The sequence below is a fragment of the Plectropomus leopardus genome, chromosome 6, assembly GCF_026936395.1.
Source record: "Plectropomus leopardus strain MGB_pleo_1.0 chromosome 6, ASM2693639v1, whole genome shotgun sequence".
NCBI classification, from domain to species: Eukaryota; Metazoa; Chordata; class Actinopteri; order Perciformes; family Serranidae; genus Plectropomus; species Plectropomus leopardus.
Genome location: NC_142181.1, coordinates 29675743 through 29697336, shown reverse-complemented (window position 1 = coordinate 29697336; position 21594 = coordinate 29675743). Strand labels below are relative to the sequence as shown.

The 21594-nt window shown below is 38.1% G+C and overlaps 1 protein-coding gene across 11 annotated transcripts in view; it reads right to left on the bottom strand.

Annotated features, from left to right (window-relative positions):
* tenm4 (teneurin transmembrane protein 4) overlaps nucleotides 1-21594 on the bottom strand; it is a 269283-nt gene that overhangs the window by 92412 nt on the left and 155277 nt on the right. For 6 of the 11 annotated variants that reach the window (XM_088079182.1, XM_088079181.1, XM_088079183.1 and 3 more), the window contains 5 exons: nucleotides 19541-19790; nucleotides 15376-15450; nucleotides 15043-15141; nucleotides 12105-12340; nucleotides 1906-2070 (listed from right to left, as the gene is read on the bottom strand). In XM_088079182.1, the coding sequence (XP_087935308.1) occupies nucleotides 1906-2070; nucleotides 12105-12340; nucleotides 15043-15141; nucleotides 15376-15450; nucleotides 19541-19790 (825 nt within the window). The remainder of the gene's footprint in view (nucleotides 1-1905; nucleotides 2071-12104; nucleotides 12341-15042; nucleotides 15142-15375; nucleotides 15451-19540; nucleotides 19791-21594) is intronic. The other 5 variants (XM_042486820.2, XM_088079187.1, XM_088079188.1 and 2 more) reach the window with 3 other exon arrangements.

Here is a 21594-nt window from a genome sequence, read left to right as displayed (position 1 = left end):
AATACACCTTATATTGGACTTTGTGGAAATGGCAACATCTGCTCACCCATGTAGATGAGCTAATTTCAGCGCTGATGTCTACTAAAGCAGACGACGTCCATACAAACTACCCCCAGGACTTTGTGGCTGACACGGTTTTAGGTTACACATGGCACGGCAGATGGCAGTGTTCTCAAAAGTCCATCAGAGGCGATGGGTTTTAACAGAGTAGAAAGGACACACTCCCTGTCTCCCAGATCTGGGCTTTCCATAATGCTACAGCACACTGGCTCATTTTCCACATGTTGGGGTGTGTTTGTATTTATGCAGCACATTAATGGTGTACTCATCAGGCTGTTTAAATAAATCATAAGCCGAGAACAGTGATAATGGGCCTCATGGTTAAATAAATGGTTGTTGTTCTGCAAGCTTAACTACAATATAATGCTTTGATGGAAAGACAAAACTCCAAAAGAGAGAAACTAGGCTGAATTTCAACACATCTGCATCACCTTGATAAAACATCAGATAGCTCATCATTGTTCCTGGTGACAGCACTGCAGAATGAGACTTATTTAGAAAACTATGGCTATTGATTTCCTATCAGCAACGGCTGCCATGCAGGGGTCTAAGCTCAGCTGTAGTCATGCTTGTTGTTAGCTAAACACACTTTCTGCTGTCTGGTAAATGAAAAAGACAACTCCTGGATTCATCTATATGGTAATGACCCCATCTTCTACCTATTGTAGTCTGCCAGTGGCAAATCACATGGTTAAATCTGTGCCCATTTGTTCGAGAATGGAACAGAGCAAACTTTCCTCGAGTCGAGCAGTTGGTACCGTGGGGTGAGCACATGCTTTCTTTGGCTGCCAGGAAAGGCAGCCCAGACTAGGAGATGAAAGGATCACATCCGTTCTGAAGAGGACAGAGTGGCTAATCCCCCTCCAGCCCCTGGATACTCAGTCCCTTAAGCTGCCCCATTTTCTCCCTCCAGGAACAAATAACACTTTCGCACTTACAACAACTTTCATAGGATTACAATGCAGATCTCTTTGCATACCACAGAGACATGTGAACACAATGTGAAACTGGATGACAAAATAATAACAAACTTGCTTGAGCTCCAAAATGTCATCTGTAAACTTTAAGATTTGAAGAACTTTTTTTTTCCTTGTGCAATGTTGTTCTTTTCTTATGTGGATCCAACAGTGTACCAAAGCAAACTGAGAATGACGCAAATCATGCTGCAAAAAATCTGATACATTTGGGTTGGTCTACACAAGTGTTTGTTAAAATATATATATATATATTTAATAGAGGCTGGACTGTGGATTTTTAAAGGCCGATATGATAATGATAGCTTTGAACAGGAAAAAGCCGACAGCTGATTAATTTGACAGTATCAGAAATGAAATGAACATCAAATTGAAAAATCATCATCAATCAGAAAATCAAAGAAATAACTAAATAAATATATACATCTGGAACTAAACATCAAAATCAAAGTAATAATTAATTAACAATAAATCAGGAACTGAACATCAAACTAACCATAAAAAAAATCAAGGTGAGAGTAATCTTTTTTTAAAATTCATTTTGGGATTCTCACAGTGACATAACCTTGACTGCGTGGGAACCCTCATGTAATAATTTTGCATTTTGGGAAACACTTAAAATACTGTCTCAATGTTATATGTAAAAAACAAAACAAAAAAAAACAAGACTAGGTCTTTTTTTGTGTGTGTAAGGGGTTACACACACAAAACTTTGGATTTGAAACAGGAAGAGGCAGCATTCACTCACAGACTCACAGACTTTCCCTCTCGTGTTACCAGCGTTTCAGCGATTAATCAACTAAAGTGATAAATCAGTTGACCTCTAGCATTTAAGAAATACATTATCTTTACAAAAGAAAATTGTGCTTACTCTCATCTTTTCCCTTGCGATCAGGTATTTCCAAGCCTGTGTTGCCTAGCGGTGGCAAGCTCAGGTCAGTAGGAAATGGTAGGCCACTTGTATTGTCCTCTGACAGCTGGTACATCTGTCTCTGCATGGGTTGCAGGTGCCAGTTTAATCCAAAAAGGTGCATGGCTGAAATATCAAACACAAGAAAACCTTAGAATTAATTTATCACTTCAAATACATTTCATTAATCCAAAAAATTATACCAAATTATAGACGTACAAAGCCCCCAAAAAAACCCCAAAACTCTCAAGGAGCCTTTTTATTTTGAGTGGGAGGTAATTATCCAAAGGTGACAGCTGTGAGACGGAGGCAAAGGAAGTAAATTCTAAAGAACAAAGAACAATACGTGGTTTAATGGTTAATGGCATTTTTTTCAAAAGTGCTGAGCACCAAGATTAGAAGATAAATGCTATCCTGACCCCATGGGACAACATCTGTCTCACCACCCCAACATCATTATGGACCGTCCCTCGAGCCCTGTCATTTTTCCAACCCCATTCCCTTGCAAAACTAGGGAACAAAAGGAAAGAACACATCAGCAAGGAGACACCAGGGTGTTTCAATGTGAACACAGTGGATGAAGCATGCTGATATTTTACAAGGTCGACAAAAGAAATGTCCTTTGGAACAATGGCAGCAGAGTGCAGGACAGAGGAGGAGGGGCTGACCATGACAGATCACCAATAAGAAAATGGACAAGACGAGCTTAGTAAGGCAAAAGCCACCTTGGAAGTCAACAGTCAGCAGAAAAGGCCCAGAAACTCAATATAGCTATTTTATTGGTTTGTTGGTTCTCTTAAGCTTCTCAAGTAAATAGCCACGCAATCCAATTATAAAGAGTGAAATTATCTGACAGTTTCAGACCGAAGCTGGGAGTAAGACCTCTCCAGTCCTCTCAACGTGGTTTACTTCAAATGTGTTTCCTTTTTTTCCCTTTTATAAGAGCATAAACTACTTCTCGTCACCAATAAGCCTGTCAGTGACTGTTCAGACAACACAGAGAATGACCGTGACTGTCATGACTTTGACACATAGAGAAAAAATGATTTATGAGTGGACTTCCAGATCTAACAATGTTATTATTGTACCACGGCAACACAAGCATAAATCAGAACATCTGAACAGGGTTCTGAACATTAATTCAAACTTAGAACGCACCTAAGTTTAATATTATTTTTTTTGTTTATAAGAAGAGTTGTCGCTTATTTATTTTTGTTTCATTTTGGTAAATTTTGCCAATTAACAAGCGAACAAATAAAAAATTAAAATGGGCTTGTGTGGTGTTATTGTTAAACAAAATCTTGTTTAGCAGTCATCCAATAATGTTAGGATGCAAAGAAACAGGAAACTCCACCTCACTTCATCTAATTTTCCAACTGTTATCTACATACAACTGTTGAGCAACTTCTCAACTGAAACACTTGAAAAAAAAGTTTTTACTTTGCATCATGTTGTATTTTTAAATTTATGTGTGTATGTCTAATTCTTTTCTTAAGGTGAGGTCCTTAGGAAAGCCAATTGTGGGTTTCTACCTGACCTTCACATAATTTATATCCCCTTTCTTTGTTTTTTTTTTTCTTCATATCTAAACATGCAAATAACTGACACGTAAGAAGACAAAAAGGGGTTCTCTGGCATCTTTCAGCAACGTGCAGTGGAATACGGTGCTTTTTAGTGATGGGCGGAGTGATTCTTTTCACATTATAGATACCTTTGAGTTAGTATGTCAATGTATCGAACCGTTCCAGTTTTGTTACTTTTTGCCAAGTATGGTGTCAGTTTCTCTTTGACACTATGTTGTGGTGTATTTTCAACAGCTAATGCTGCCTGCCCCAGAAAACTTCTCTTTCATGCATTACCAGTCATCATGCATAAGTTTACATTAATGAAGATAAAATATGAATTTTAATGCATTGATTTAGCATTCCACTTGTATGTAGCTGGCTTTGTAGGTTCAATACAATGTTACACAGATGTAACTGACCAAAGATTGGTCATTCTTTGAGCGACAAGTAGCAAACATTATCTATTAATGTAATCTTAATATAATCTGAAAATTAGTGAAGTTTGTGATCATACGTCATGGTTTAACTGATCTTTTTCCCTTTCTCTTCATTATTAATGTGCTGTTTAAATGTTCTAAGCAATGAAATACAATACAGCTTCTTTGAAGCGTCTGTTGTTTTCACATTACAATTTAAAGCTCATGAATACATTGAAGTACAAAAAACATGTGAATGCACTACCGGCCTTGGCTGGAGTTGGGTCTGATTTGATTGCTTCTTATCCAATCACCTTAGAAGGCAGCGTAAGCAGTTCATTAAGAACACAGCAAGTGGAAAAAGTTGAGGGTTCGTGAACACTCAGCTGTTTGGCAGGCTACATATACACAGACATGTAGTGGCCACTAAAAAGAGTCATTAAAGGAGATTTGTTTGTTCATTTCGCCCATCACTATTGCTTCTCAGGGCAAGAAGAAAGAACTTCAAAAAACAGCCCTTGATAGTGCAAACAGCCAATGCTTCAACACTACGGTGTATTCATCAGAGTCGAAAAATGTGCTTTAGTAATAGGCATATACGAATGCGAAGACCCTATGTTGCTTCATTAAGCAACGGATATCTTATTAAATCCCTCCACTTCAAAATCATAACTGATCCCCCATGAATAAGAGAAGGTTTAGTTGTCCAGGCTCAGCCATTAACTTCAAATTGACTGAAACCACCACATAAACCTTACAAGTGGCACATCAAACCAAACTATAGTGTCTGATGAATGGAATACATTGGGTAGTTCCCAGAGGAACCTCCATCAAACACAGATTGTATTAGAGAACGCTACCCGTCCTGCTTACTCCATTAAGATGTCTATAAGCAGTTGGCCCAAGATTATAAGTCTGTCTTTATAAAACTGGATGCATATTCAAAGAATAGCTAATATTTTCATGATGCACACTAGATAAACAGCACCACCTGAAATATGGATTTGTGAAAAAAAGATAGGAAGCAATCGTGTGTTTATGAGGCAAAACACTGCACAGACATTCCCTAAGATGATAAAAGTTCAAGTGCAATATCAGCATCTGTTCTGTGTCTGTCCAGTGCCTGTGGAAGTGACTGTGTCAGCGGAGGACAACTAGTGAAGAGACAGATGGCTTTGTTTGTCATTTTGCAAGCTCCAGAAAGACATTCCTTTTGATTTGTAGCTCTACATTGACTGGCGAAATTGGAGAAAAAAAAGTTAGTGTATGTTGCTGGCAAGAATCGACGCAAAGTCACCAAGCATGGTGTCATTCCAAGTGTCCTAGTAATCACGTCTTTGTGAGCCCCATTCTTCATCCCATCCGTCCCTGAGGCCTCTAATGATAAATGGTTGAGGAGGCCTCCCCCTCCCATCCTAAATCCAAAGATTTACTTCAACGCCTTCTTGGTATCTGCGATATGCAGAGCATTGGACACGAGCCAGTGAAGGACCTCCTGATTTTGTTTTGCTTGTTTTTTAAACTTTGCAAACGTTGTGCAATGACACTCAGAAAGCTGCCGCAATTGGCTGCAAAATAAAGACAGGTTGTAGGAATAACAAGGTACTTCTAATGAGACGACCACTGGCAGAAACAAGCTGTGTCTGCGTTCCAGCATTGCCACTGACCTGTCAAGAGTACTGCACTTTTTAGCTTCGCCCATTTTGTCCTTAGCACATGTTGTGCCCTCCTTTTGCTTATCTCTTGGCAGGAAGTTGGGTCACGCCATGTGCCAATTAGGGAACAGAGATACTGTAGTAGAAGACTTCTCAGCCAATCTGAGGAAGTCAGCGCTTATTGCTGTGGGTCATCTGCCAGCATTCCTGTGCTTCTATCCTCTGATCTGAGGAGCACTTTCCAACTAGTGCACACTTCAAGGGAAGCTATGATGAGTAGAGCCCTTTTTTCTCAACTTACTGGTCAAAATCATCAAATACTGTGAGCATCAAAAAAGGCAAACTATCTTGAGGTATTTAAAAAAAAAAGGCCAGCATAGAATGCAGTCCCTTAGATACCTCAGACTGAAAATGATTTTAACCATATGGTTAATTAATCTCTTCCAAATAGGTGCTGAACATGGCAGCCATCAGTTTCTCATTTGTCATCTAACTGCATTTACACCTCTCACACTGGCAGTTTACAGTGTTAATCACCAAAGTCATCATTTTGTGAATTCTGTTTATTTGCACTCAATTTAAATTTTCCATGTAAAACGTTGGGGCAATATATAGTCTCTCTAGCATCACATTATTTCATCACTGACATGCTACATTTTTTAAAAACAATGCAACTTAAAAAGACAAACATCCGCTTGTATCTAGCTTATATATTGCATGGGAGATGTTATAATCTGCATTAACACCTGGGACAAATGATTCTGCAGTAGTCATAGGTATGTATTGGCAGTTCCAAGTGAGCACGAGATCAATATGATATGGCAATCAGATAAAACATGGTGCTTGCGCTAATTTGATACAATGGTGGTGCCACAAAATACCATCCATCTCCGTCCAAACAGCGCTCAAACACTGTTCAAAATTAGTCATCTACAGGTTCGAAAGAAAAACAGACAAGTAATAACATAACACTTTATCTGGCCTTCATTTTAATTGTTTACTAACCCTCTTTTCCTGCAGTGACATTGAACATAACAGGCCAGAAAAAAAAGGACCCCCACCCCCCAAAAGGGTATACCGCAGATTTACTAGGACACCAAATGTGAGTTTTGTTTAGGCTTGGGCTAATGCATTTTCTTCTTGTAGAATTGGGCCATTAGAATTCTGGTTTAAATAAATCTTTTAAAAATCCATGCTGGGGAGAACTTATTATCTACAATGGCTATTATCACTGAGCAAATGTTAAAAGGGCTTGCCATTGACTTTGTATAGTACTGCTATAGTGATTCAGATCTTTTTTTTTTTCATTGTCGATTTGCTTACTGTTTATTCTGTGTGTTATGTAATTATGTTTATATGGGTTTTCACTTTTGTAAAGTGTCTTTGAGTACCTTTTAAAAGCACTTTATAAATAAAATGTATAATTTTTCTCAATAGGCTATGTACATAAATTATCAACTTTTAAAATTCTACATTCTGTTTAACCATTATTATTTTTAAGTCATGTGTGAAAATATATACAATAATAATATAACATATTCTTATTTTCATAAATACATATCTAAAATTATGTTATAGAATTATTATAATTTTAAGCACTTTTTTTTTTAGCAAAAACATATCTTCATTTCTTTTTTACAAAATTTTTGCTTTTGTCTTATTTTTTTGTTGTTTTTTTTTTGCTCATTGCCTTCTTGTGTGTCTGAAAGAAATCAGCCTATTTGCTCAGGTTTCAAAGGGTTAATTATAGAAATCATTTATTAACTCATTATCAACTAACCTATTAGTTAAATTTATTAACTAGTAGGTGTAGAAAATGAACTTGTTCCTAGCTCTGAGTCATAGCACTGCTACTGTGCTATATTTGCAACAAGATACTAAAAACAATCAAGAAACAACTTGTATAACTGACTGCAGCTTATGCGTTGTTTATGCTTTTGCTTAATTTATGCTTAAGATGACACTTTCATTATCAATCAGCAAACAAGCTTTTAACACTTATGATGCATCAGGGAGCATTTCCTCTGGTAACCCTGTACTTGATCGGAAGGCATATAGGTCAGTATGTTACAGCATAACTGTTTTTTACTTTGTTTGTTTTGTACAGCTTGGGAATTAGTTTAGTATAGGTCAGTGACCAATGCCATAGAGTATCTTACATGAATGTTGCATAATGCACAATTTTATAAATGATCAATATGTGGTACAGAGTCCAACTGCTATCTGTCTACTGCAGCCAGTCCAGATCCATATTCCCTGTGCCCTGACCACATCCAAACAAGAACCTCCTCCATCTACCACAACAGGTCACGGTCTGACCTGGGTTTGTAATTTGTAAATCAAGCTTGCTTGTCAATATTTAAATACTCTATCACGCACATGAACATAATAATATTACATGTTTGTAACAACATACAGCAAGCGGTGCAATGCTAAATGCTTGGCAGGTATATGTGGCTAATGTGCTTCCTAATTTTCACCAATAAGGAACAATTAATTGCGAATGTCCAGTGTTTCACTAATGTTTGCCGGTAACATAAAAGCACATATTGTTTAATTGTTCTGCATGCTTAAATTACATGCAATGTTATGTTGGCACATTAGGAGGACAATAACAGCATGCTAGGTAAGTACTATAACCAAGCAGACCAATGCAGGGAATGTAGATGTGTATGCTGCATATAGGACTATAGGTATCAGTGTAAGATAAGCAGAATAACGTCTTTTTCTTGGCCATTTAAGTATTTCATTGCATCATAAATAGGCACTTTGTACTTGAGTGATTTTTGGTCTTCAGATCTAGACAATAGTTAAGATTGATTTAACTTTCACAGTAAAAGCAGCTGAGTATTTCCTTACAACTGCAAATAAGTTGACTGTGTACTTTCTTCATTTAGAGAAACACCAGTACTGTAGATACTGCAAATATTGCATTGGAGCAATAAAAAGCCAAATCAAACAATGCAGTAAAATTCTTAAGTACTGAAACACAGACAAACAGGTAAAATCTGTGTTGCAGAGCAGCTTTTTCTGGGCTGGATAATCATGCAGTGAAAATATTTCTGGGGCCCAACCTTTTTGTCCTTGGCTGGATACCCAGGGTGAATAGAAGTGAACGCAGGAGGATACTGATGACCTTAAAATGAGGCACATATAACAAATGTGGTAATGATAGAGCGACCACAGAGAAAATAGTGCCATGTTCAACCCCCGACCTTTTCGTACTTCAAAATGTGCCGGTTTTACAAAGCTGTGACAAAATAAGACCATGCTGTAAGTCAAAACATCTGTCATGAGCCATAATTGGGTTCATTAGACATCTCACCCAGAGTTCCCAATTACAGGCCTCAATAATTAATTGCACTTGAATTAAATGTATTTTCTCATCAGCATTTAATTAAATTTGGCCCTCATTCTTGATTGGAAATTCTGATCTTCGGATGAGGTTTGGTCTCCAACATGTTTACTTGTGGTGCATCGGGAGCTGGTCTGAGTTTTGCAGGGTATAATTACACAGTCTGATTAAGCACTATCAGGCTGATGGGGCTCTGGCTTTTGGCCAAGTCAAAGCAGTAAACTGTAAATACGTACTGTATCTCTACTTCTGCAGCCAAACCACACTGCTGATGTCTGAAAAACAAGCCAAACCAGAACTTCCTCACACCCACCACCCCTGGTTTGAATTTGCTGGATGCATAGCTAATCACCATGAGCAGCAACCAGCTGATTCTTTTTAATTCCAACGCTGTTCTGAAATTCAGATTAAACAATTTAAATGGCTCTGGTGACAAAAAACGAATAATCAGATTTTACTTCATTTGGCCTCAAGGAGAAGCAGAAACGATTGCTTTTGTTATTGTTACAGCATAATGCATATCTATAACAAATGTCCTCAATGAAAAATTCATTTATCTCACTGATGAAGGCCATGCAGAAGGATCTGGCTTTTCATTCACTGGCTTCATGGATACGAACGACAATGTTCTCACCATCCTTCTATTCAAAAAACTATTTCTTTCTCAAAGCGAGGACGAATTTAACAGCGACCATTTATATGTTAAACAGGTATTCAAAGCCAATCAGATGTATATTATATAGGGAAACATATATTAAAAAGAAGTGAGCATCAACTCCTTCTTTGAATTCGTAACAATGAACCAGACAGAACTCTTATCACTTAAATAACAAAAGGTACTGTTATCTTTTTTACCTAGATCAACAAATCCTTGGAAACGTCTGGCAATCGAGGCAACAAGGATATTCAAATCCAAACCTCAAACATATCTGACAATACATTTTGAGAATCTTTACCTTCTTTTCTCTCCCCTCAGCACACTACAGGAACCCTTTGTCCTGAACCCTGTCACTCAATCCTTTTAAATATTCTTTGTGTTATCATTCCTTCCTACTCTGGTCTTGTTCATCATATCCTCATCCCCAACCTTGGCCAAAATCATAGCACAAAGTCAGTCAAGGTGTGGTGTACTTATCTCACCCATACCCCCAAACCTGCCACAAAACCCACTAACCTCACATTTTCTTTGGACCTCTTCCCACAATCTTCTCTGTTTCCCATCCTTTCTCTATTACTGCAGATGCTGCTATCATTACTGGTTGCTGCAAAATGCTAAACTCTGTTGTATTCCTTTTTGTGTGTAACTAATAACAACAAACAGTGTCTGACAAACTGATTTGTATTTTGCTATGCTTTCACTTTCACATTCAGGGCATTATTACTGCAGTAAGTCACTACTTGCTATGTAAAGAAATAAAGGAGTAACAGTGTCCTGAGCAGACACTCGGCGGATTTCCATTAACCCTCAAATTGCGCCAACTGAAATTGCGGATAAAAAACCAAATGGAAAAATGTCAATATAAAAGTTATTGCACAAAGGTTTTTACACTCACATGTGGTGGTATTTAGGGTGATTTGAAAAAGCCATGTTTCACAAAACTGCAATGGAAGCACTTTTTTTTTTTTGCTTTTATAGATCACATGATGCTATGGCTTGTTGGTAGGAACTGGCTCCCTTGGGCAAGATGGAGCAGGTGTTGCATGGGGTGACCCCTGCCATGTATAGGGGGCTTGCATTTCTGTTATCGCTCACATTACACGCCTACATCACCTCTGATTGGAAATAATGACGGCTAGTGCGGTGGCTGCAATAGAAATAAACATGCTAATGTTTTGAAAATGCATCGCATAACATCACTCAATGGAAACGCAGTCATCTCACAATTGTATTTCATCGACATTTCAAAAACATAAACACAAACTTAAGTTTTGTGCAAATCTGTAATGTAAACCTACCTAATGAAGTAACCTTTGTGTTTTGTTATCTCAGCTTCTCGGTGGTTTGTTGTGGTAAGTACATCCCAATCGCTAGTTAATTGCAACAGCTTTGAACTGCGCTCATATGGCAGTTACCACTGATATTGGGGCGACATAGTTGCAAAAGCTTAGCGCCCATCCCTGCAGTTCCCCTCTGTAAATACGGCTAGCTCTGTCAGCACTGTTGTTGTTGTTTATCATTGGAGTTACCTCTCTTAGCCGCTAGCCACCGGCTCAGCCAGCTCCATTTTGAGAAACATGTCCAGACAACTCGTATGCTCTGAATTTCACATAGTGAATTTCAACAACAATAATAGTGAATTTCAACAATAATGATTCAACCCGAGTGAAGTACTAAAAAATTGAATCTGTGCCACTCATGAAGTGTTACTAGTATTACTGGCAAAGCAACAGCTTGCTTGGAATAAAGAGAACATGAACTGTGTAGCTAGCGTGAGCAGTAATAGCAAGAATGGCGCAACAGACCAGAAAAAAAATCAACATAAAATCCAAGTCAGAACACAGAGTTTAGAACACACATGATCTCATGATCAGGGGAAACATCATCACAGCAATTGCAAAATGTTTTGCCTTTATCAACTTCTTCTTTTACAAGTGAAATGTTGTGTTAACCATCTTGTATATAGATCACACAGATAAATTAGAGACTCTATCATCAGATATGAACACTATTCCCTTAGGGAGCAACAGCAGTCATACAGAGCAGAACTGATTTAATAGCTTAACTCAGTTATCACAGCTGATAGTCCTCACCCAGCTGGGACCTGGTTATGCTGGTCAGGGAATCTTAAATCAAATAAGATGAATATTCTAACTGTGCAAGTCCTCTCTTGTGTGATAGCTGATGTCTTTTTAATTCATTCCCTATCTGACCTATTCACAAGAGCAAGACACTGGATTGCCCATCTCTGCAGATTCAGTCAACCCAATCTATGAATGATAATGTTATTTCAGACGAGGTGTGTGGGCAAGGAGTCAATCTATGAGTCCCTATATAGCTACGCTCTCAATAAGGCGCAGAGTGCAGATTCAACACTATTAAAACGGATGATGGAGGGAACACAATAGAGCATGGAGTTATCCTCTGTCTGCAGTTAAGCAAGGGGTGGGGCTGGGGGCGGATAGGTGGAGGCGCTCACCCTGGTGTGTAGAAGCATCAGAGGTGACTCACCAATAAAGTAGGCCAACAGGAACAGCAGTGTTACTGAGATGAGGATGGCACTGAGAGCAGCACATTTCCAGTTGCAGTGCTTGTAGGGTTTCTTCAGGCTGAAGGCAGGTCGAGAGAAGGTGTTTCGAGGCAGAGGGCGTGGGGGAGGCGAGTATACCGTGCTGGAGGTCAAAGGGTATCCTGGTGATGTTGTGCAATACATTGGTGATGTTCCACCCGGTTTGAACAAGAAGTGCCTAGAAACAAAACACATTTTTTTATTAGACCAAACAGAAACACTCATTTCTCAGGGCTGTCTCTCACAATAACACTGTATGTCACTGTCTATGCAAGTGCAGTCCCTTCCACTGGTAAGTCATTCTGTTTCCAAGCACATTCAATACTGTTACCATAGTCACGCTACTGCTAGATTAGTGAGAATCTTAAAGCATACTGGCTTTTGCTCAGCCGAAACAGTGAATCAATATTAAATCTAATTTACAGGACTAGTGACCACAGCTGGCTCTTGTTTACGGATTCATGCCAGCGTTGTGAAGAGTAATTCCCAGTAACTGTGTGTCAAGGCAGTCCTCAGAAGAGATACTGTACATAAGTCTGCAGGATGGAGATGAGCAGATTTATTCGCCCTTGAAGAACATGCCTGGCTATCTCAGAAAACGAGTACAGCTTCATGTCGAAAGCCGTATGATCAGCCCATCATAGACTCAGTGGCAGTGGCACTGTTGTCAAGGCCGTTTTACTGACAAGTTTACAAGAAGCTCTTGAGCAACAGTGACATGAACGTGATTGAATGTCACATTACAATGTATGATGTGTAAAGTCACAGAGACCATATTGTATCTATAAATATCAGGACAAATCTCTTGACATGTCCTATTCCAGTAATAGGAGATAAAAATGGGCAACTGTGTTTCATAAAGTGGTCATGCTTTACATAGAGTAACACAAGCCAACAATGTGACTTCAAGGAATACTTCACCTACAGAATGATCATTTGTATATATATAACTCACCCAGTGTTACACTGAATTCATGATGAAAACTCTCAAACAACTCATGCAGTTTAATTCAAGTTCTATTTATTCAGCTGTATGCTTAGTACTTCCAAAACACATGCATTTTCCCTCAAACTTTACTATTTAAAATAGTTTGCATAATGTCTGGGCAAGCGCATGCATTTGAACCGTAATTGTTTAGCAGCATGCAACACTTGTACTCCTTGTCTGTGCATGAAACTGTTTTTGCAGAAGTGTTTCATTTGTGATTAGTACAACATTGTGAAACCCTTTTTTTGGGTGGAGGCTTCAAATAAGCTCGCTTGTTTTTTTCCTCTCCCTGAACTGGATACTGTGTTATTTTTTTGTATTCACTTTGTGTATTTTTAAATTGTGCAAAATGAAAAATCCAATCTATTCTAAATAGGAAGGTTTTAGGCCTAGTCCACAAGTACAGGATGATATCTGAAAATGTATATTTTTCTATGCTTTGGCCTTTTGTGCATTAACAAAACTGTGTTTTAGGTCACTAAAAACAGACGTTTTATACAACTTTGCTTGCAATGTCTGAGTACAGTTCATATTTGAACAGATACTAATACAAGTTCAAGTTTCAGTACCTGGAATTTAGTACCTCTTCCTAATGTTATGTTTTTTCAGTACTTTGCTTTTTCTATATTAACAAAAAATCCATTTTTGAACAAGCTGCAGCAGTAGACTAAAGAGTAGTTCTGCTCTTTCCTAATTACACAAAGAGCTAATATTATGTCCTTTTGTCTGCTTGTGTGTATGTATGCATGTTTGCTCACCTATCTGTTACTAAAATAATATAGAAAAGAAAATCGACCAGATGTTGATACTATTGGCTCACTGGGAAGCTAACGAATCAGCTACCCTGCTTCAGAGAGATGAAGTAGAAGCCAACAGCTCTGCAGAGCCTCACTGCCAGCCTCAGAGCTCCGTGGCTGAATTCTAGGCTTTGGGGTGTTGCATAGCACTTCCGCCTCTTGTCTAAAGCAGATGCACTTTAAGGTATCGACAATTGGCACCGATGGATTCAATGTGAATCGGTATTCAGTGGTACCTTTGTAATTTGGTCGGTACCCTTAAAAGTACAAGTCCAGTACCAAACCCTCATGTGTGCCAATATCTCCTTTGTGAGGTGCACAAATAAGCCATATTTCACACAATGGCAGACGTGACATAGTGCTGGCTCTATCCTTATTAACAGGACCTTCTACATATTTACACATAAATATACACGGTTAGATTTCCACTGACTGTACAGAGACGTCAGAACGTGCTCAGGTCACTGCTACGGGTAGCCTTCCAGTAATGTTTTTTTTAGGCCTCTGATAGGCCAACATGTTCTTCTTTGGGTGGCTTTAAGGTTGAGGTTATACAGGCATCTATTGGTTTGTTTTGCTCTTCACAGCGCTAATAGTGTAGCCTTTTTTTTTCTTTAATAAAACTGTATGTGTAAAAATGCATGTGTTTGGTAAGTACTGAGCATATGACTAGATAAATTAAAGGATTATACTGCACAGGTTGTATGATGAAAATGGAACTTTTGATATAGTTTTGCTGTTGTTAAATGAGGTACCCTTTTAATCCAATTTATCAAGAATTTTCTCTGTTTTTGGATTCTTCATTCACTGTGGAGGCTTGAGAGAAAAACACAAATTTACCATAACACAGGGTGAATAATTGATATACAAATGCTCATTCTTTGAAGTATTTCTTAAATGCAAAATGTCAGTTGTATCAAACAGGGAAGGGACAAAAACAAGATTCTAGCACTGCAGGAGACATACACTAATGATTGACAGTATTTCAAAACAGAGGATGTTTGATGGAAAAATAGCACAGGCATCACTATTGTTTTATTGGCAAAGCACATTCTGACAGTAGCGTGTGAGCCTGATAGCAAACATGCAACATACCCTTCGTTGTACGAGGCATCGTGACGTGCTGATGCCAGAATGTCCATCTCAATGAGGTTGTCCTGTAAAGTCTCTAGGAATGTCTGCTTTGCTATGTTTCTACATACAGGTGGAAAGATGGATATGAAGCTGGTGTGAGATGTTCATGCAAGAAACACAGAAATGCCAATACAGTATGTGATCACCAAGCAACATCAACAGCAACTGACAAATGGAAATCAAGACAAACAGCGTGGGACAAAGTAACCAAGGCCCTTATGGAACTACTTCTACAAAGGTGTGAGACAAATAACATCTAGCTCTCTTGTTCCCTTCTGTTGGGCACTACCATACCTTGTTTTGTACGAGCCCTGCCCTTCTCTGCAAGCGTCTTGCTCTTCTCTGATAAACATTAGAGTATTCTGGCTCCTTTAAGGTTGTGATTGGAAAAAAACAATGCATCACTCACAAATGAGAACCTTAAGGTTTCTGACACTTATTTCAGACAAAACACTTCATCTTACAATACTGTGCAACAGTCTTAAGCCACCTTAAACTGTTATTTTAGCACAGTAATAATGATCGTACGCATTTATTTCTCAGTAGTGTCTTTACTGAAATACAACCAAAACATACTGTCAATATTAAAATGCAAATATTTCAGAATAAAACAGCTTCAACAGGCTAAAGTTGCAACTATTTAGTGTGACCTCTTTTTCCACTTAGCATGTCTTGGGCGCACAATATGAGATTAACAATACTAATCTTCTGGTGTATTATCAGCACGTTGCATTCAAGATATGTTCAAAGCTTTATATCGTTAATATGAACTAAGCTTTGTTATGGTTGTATAATTCCATGTTTCACAGTAAATATTGACTTTAGTCTGAAGAAGCCATTTTGCTTGGACTTTTTGGTGTTTTAATGCATTGTTCTCTGTATTCTTTGTTTGTATTGCAATAAGGAGACAGAGAAATTATATATATTTATATTACAACTTTTTTTTAATAACTGTGCTAAAACAAAAAAAATCTGTGGGTGTCTTATTTACGCGTGTCTTATTTCTTCCATAATGCCCCCCCACCCCCCCACCCCATGGAGCTCTGTTCCATAAGGAAATGCTGCAGCAATGCAATGGAGAGATGATCTGTCCACATGCAATGGGCAGGCTGAACACGTTCTGTGGTACAAGAGAAAAAGCCTTGTTTTTGATCCCTGCCCCTTCGAGGCCGGTAGTGAAGTCTGTTCATGGTCTCTCAAGCTTGTGTTCTGGGGAAGAATGCAAGTTTTAATGAAGAGAGAGAGATGCTTGGCAGAAACTCTAAAGACAATGGTGAGGCTGGATTGAGCCAACCAACTGCTGGCATCTCTCCAGTGGCAGAGCAGGATAAGACCTACCAGTGCCGAATTTATCAGGGCCATTAAATTTCACAAAAGTGACGAGAGAGGGCCAATGGAACACTATTAACTAAGTAAAGGCGACATAAAATATTTCTGTGCCCATGTGGATATTACTAATGGTTTCAATTTCATTATTGGAACTTTAGCTGATTTTTCTTTTTTTAAGGCAATAGGTCATAAAGATTACAAATGTGGTTTGAGCCCAATTCTCGCCTGTTGCAGATTCACTCTCCTCACCATCTGTTTTCTGCTCCACAGGGAATACCTGTGCAGGATTAACGTTGGAGCTGGATGACATGTAATCATTCATTATACCACTAACTGTCCTTCTACCGGCTAAAATTGATGCTCATTTTCCTGTTGACTGAACCGTCTCACAGAAACTGAGGGAAGAGACAGTAATTCTATTCATGGCTGGTGTTTAGCCATGCCAAATTAGCTATTAGCTATTCTCCTGTCAACAGCAGTCTCATTTATAGCGACGTGTTTACCATATAATATTGTATAGACAACAATGTGGTCGAAGCTATTCATTGGAATGCCTTGAATGGAAGTGTGATATTTAAAGGTCCCATATTATAAAGTCCAATTTTCATGTCTTTTTTAACCCTTTAAACCTGGTCTGACATCACTTGCTGTGTTCTGATGCCTTTCACAAGCATAAGGAAAGCAAATTGATTTGATTTCTTTCAAAAACATGGAGAAAAAGGCAATAAGAAACTTGGCAAGAAATGTCCTGCAAGTTGCAAAAAATAATAGTAAAAGGTGACAAGAATATGTCATGAAAACAAGCTAAAGAGAGACAGACAGATAGAGAATCGTTTGAAAATTAGTAAAGACTAGGGAAAAATATCAAGAAAACTATATGTAATTATTACAGTTATATATTTAAAATTATTAAACCTAAGAAAAGTAATTCTTACTATTTATTATTATTATAATTATTATTATTATTATTATTATACTTAAGCAGTTCTCTTCCAGTTATTTTCATTTTTTAAGTGTATAATTTGTGTTTACTTTTATTTTGATTTCTTTTTGCTCATTTTTGGCTCATTTTTTCTTAAATTGCTCATTGCTTTCTTTCCATGTTTTTTGAAAGAAATAGAGCCAATTTACTCAGGTGAAAGGGTTAATATAAAGTAGGCATAGGTGCTATATAAATACTGTGAATATATCAAAATGCCCAGTCGACAGAGAAATGCACACAGTTTGAATTCAGAAACTGTGCATTTGAATGAGCTGTCAGGACTTCTGTTAAGCTTTTATACTATACACTATATCTACTATAGTTATACAGTTTCATAGACAATTGTAAACATTTTAAATTTGTCCATTTGTATTTCCTGTTGGAATGTTTTGCAGTGCATGTGAATGACTTTAGACAGGAAGTCAACATGGACCAAGGCTGCTGCCTAGCACTGCAGTCACATTAAAAAAAGTCTACACAGCCAATCACTGTCACGCCAACATTCACTTCTGGACAGACAACTTGCAATTAATTGCATTTGCTGAGATATGTGAAATTGGTAAACTTGTTTGTTTCTGTTGTCATTTTCAGCCATAACTGTAACAATAAAAGATAAACCTATCTGATGTTTCTGCTGAGCTTATTTTATGTACTGTGTTGCCTTGTTGGCGTCTTTGATCAACCAAATCTACCAGCACAGAGGCTAAGCAATGTATGCTGTGGATTAGGCCTGCAGAAAAACATATTTTAGTCACCTAAAAAAAATCCACATCAGTTTAAATGTAAACTATATTTGGAATATTTATACTGCTTTACTTTACACCCAACTGAGGCAGTAATAAACTTATACAGTGTATGATGTTTTTCTGTACTGTTTTTGTCAATAGTCTGGTGGCTCTAAGAAAACTGCTTTAGCTCCCCATTGGAAATGGGGGTCTGACAGCAGGTTAAAGTGGTCAAAATATTCACAAATATAGCATGCACTTAAACTAATGTTGATTTTTTTTTTTTTTTAGGTGGAATGTTTAGGTAGCAAAAATTAACCAATTAAGGAAGTGTTTGCTCAGCATCGTTTTATTTTATGTACGTTTTATGTATGTGTATGTTGGGTCCATAAAGATAAAAGTGTTCCGCTACAGTGCCATTACAGTCATTTTTCTGGCTGCAATGACGGTACAGAAACACAGAGACCGCAGATGTGGAAGACCTGGAAACACTGACCCATCAGAGCAGACTTGGCTTTTTTTGTAGGGGGCTTAAAGAGACAGGTGCTAAAACAAAGCGTTTTTACAGAGTGTGACTGCAGGTATATTCAGGCAAACAGAATGAGAAAACAATTTGTTTTTTAAATATTAAAGCAGATAAACGTTAAAAATGAGAAATACAAGCATGAACCTGAAAATAAGCAGAATATGAGACCTTTAAATAATATAAATAAAGAGAAAATTATTTTTTTTATCAACAACAATTTCCCTTAGAATCAAAGCTTCACAATGGATTTTTTTTAAAAATTTGCTCAGCGGGCAACCTGCTCGCACAGAGAAGCTACAGTTTTGTTTGAGGAGTGTTTCTGCTGTTATCAGTGAAACATGATCATTATGAGGTTTGAGATAATTTTCCCTGCTATTCCTGATTTCATACCGCCTTGCAATAAGACCAGCCAAAGAAATACCAACAGATATTCCCTTTGTTACAATAACACTTGACAGATCAACTTCACACAAGGGCCTCCTATCGAGAAATGTGCTAGAGAACAGAGTACTGATTAATATGAAATAAATAAAACTTGGGGCTGAAGTGGAGGAGCTATGAAGCCTGCTCACGGGAGCCTGAATTTAATTTTGCAAGAACTGTTTCATATCCAACGTAACCATAATTACTCTGCTGTTTAAACTCAATAGCTTTCACTGTTAGGACTGCAAACCAAAATCAGCACTTTTCTCTTGTTTGCCACAAAATCATGTTCATCACAAATGCAGGCCTTTGCCCCTAGCAGGGTATTTTCCATTTTATTGCTTTGCTCCTTGTTAGCACTGTGGTAATTTAATATGGAGCTGACAGCATGAAAACATTTTTCCAATGGCAGCGGCTCAAGCTCAGTCTTGCCAGCATCTCTATACATTGTCACTGAGACAAGTTGCACAGTACCTTGTTTCCAGGGGGATGTTGCTGTTGAGTAGCCAGTTGTCCTGTGTGCTGCCCGAGTCCGGACCACTGGCTGGACCCTCAGGAGGAGCAGAGCTGTCTGTGGGCGCGGGACTTGGGTTACTCCGTGGTGTGTAGTTGCCCCTGTTCAAGGAGTTAATGGAGGCCGCATGGTGCTGATGATTGGGCGAGTGGGAGTGGGAGAGCGGTAGAGGAGGCGTCCGCAGACGAGAATGGTTTTGAAAGGCTCCGTCTGAAAGCAAAACAGAAAAGAAATAAAATGCGTTACAGAAATTTTAACAGAATACAGCTTCAGAACGACTGCAGACCCATTGAGGATGCTATTCCAAAAGGATTGTGAAAGTGTGCGTGCGTGTGTGTGTGTTAGTGTGTGTGCTAGCAAAATAAGAAGCGCCTTATGGTGTCAGTTTAGCTCCCTGAGCTGCAGCATTCAGACTGATGAATGATTAGCCGTAGTTTCACTAGCAGTACATATATTAACACCTAAGCCAATGACTAATTTCACTAAAGAGCTGTGAAGTCCTTACATGAACCAGTCTTAAAAAAAAAATCCCTCTTCTGCTCATTATTTCTCCTAACTGGTCTCTATCAGAGAGTGCTTTCTGCCTCCCACAGAGACCCGTGACAGTTTGCTCAGACCAGACACTGGCTCCTGAGTAAACAGACGAGCTGGCCTCTTCTTGAAACTGACCAATTCTTTGGACATCTATTTAGCCAGGGAAGGATGACTGAGCATGCACAGTCTTTTAAAGAAGAATAGCCCGTTTCATGCTGTCTTGTGCAACATCTTTTGCCACAGCAAAATCGAATTAAAGATTTGAAACAGAAGCAAACAAGTCACAATGGAAATGTGTTTACATCCACACTAATTTACCATTATTTTTCCAGATACCACAATGTTTGGAATTTGACACAGGTCGTGCCAAAAGCATATTTTGTTTTGGATATTCTCAATTAGGTCTTCTACCCAGTGTAGCATTTACTGATTAAGACATGTTCAGTATGCCATTATAATTCTGGTTTTAATAGCATTCTTTGGAAATGTATACAGGGTATTCAGAAAATGCATCTTTTCTCTGAACTGCCGAAATGGAAAGCCTACATTTCCAGTTGCAAAGAGAAACCTACTTTAAATATTGTGGAAAACTTTAATATCAAGACCAAGTTTTTGCATATGCACCAAAAATTGCACACCAACCTTTTTAACAAGTTTGGTCAAGGAATAAAAGAGGGAGACTGTATTTGCATTGGTTGATCAAGGTTGTCATTAGTGGCTTTCAAAAAAAAATCGTATATTTAAAGAAGAAAAATGACAAGGGAAATGTTAGGGCATGTTAATATTGTCTTTTTCGAAATAAAAGAAAAAAGTAGGGCTGTCAGTGTTAAAGCATCAATTACAATGAGCTTAATGTCTGTATATTTTTTTCATGTTAATCACTGATCGACATTCCTCTCTTTAAGAGGCTAGCTTTTCAAGAAGGGGGCTGAATAACGCTTCAAAGTTAGGCAAAATTTTGGCAATGGAAGAATGGCATGGTCATTTCACAGAGGCCTTGGCCTTTGACCTCAAGATACCAGAATGAAAGTCTCCCCTCTACAGTCATGCCACTTTATGCGGGTCCCATGCAGTTTTTTGCTGTCATTTGATTCCCAATCAAAAAATCTGGCAAGAATTGCTTCACCTTGTCAATATGGACTTCATAACCGTTTTGAAACGCAAAATAATAGAATTTAAAACGTGATTTAAAAATGCTATTAATCGCTATTAACTAATTCTGTGATTAATAACGATTTAACAAATTAATCATTTGACAGTTCTACTAAAAAGTAAAATGTGACCCACCACCTGCAGGAATACTTCAGTTTCTTATGGGGTGAGTTTTCATTAACGTCCAAGTTATCTATGTTACGTTAGTGTTCGTTCAAAGTCACATACAGGGATTACAAAACTGTTTTTCATAATAATCCACTATATATCCACTATATTAATAATCCACTGTGAGTTTCTAGCTAGCTCGCTCAGTATTGTCATTTTA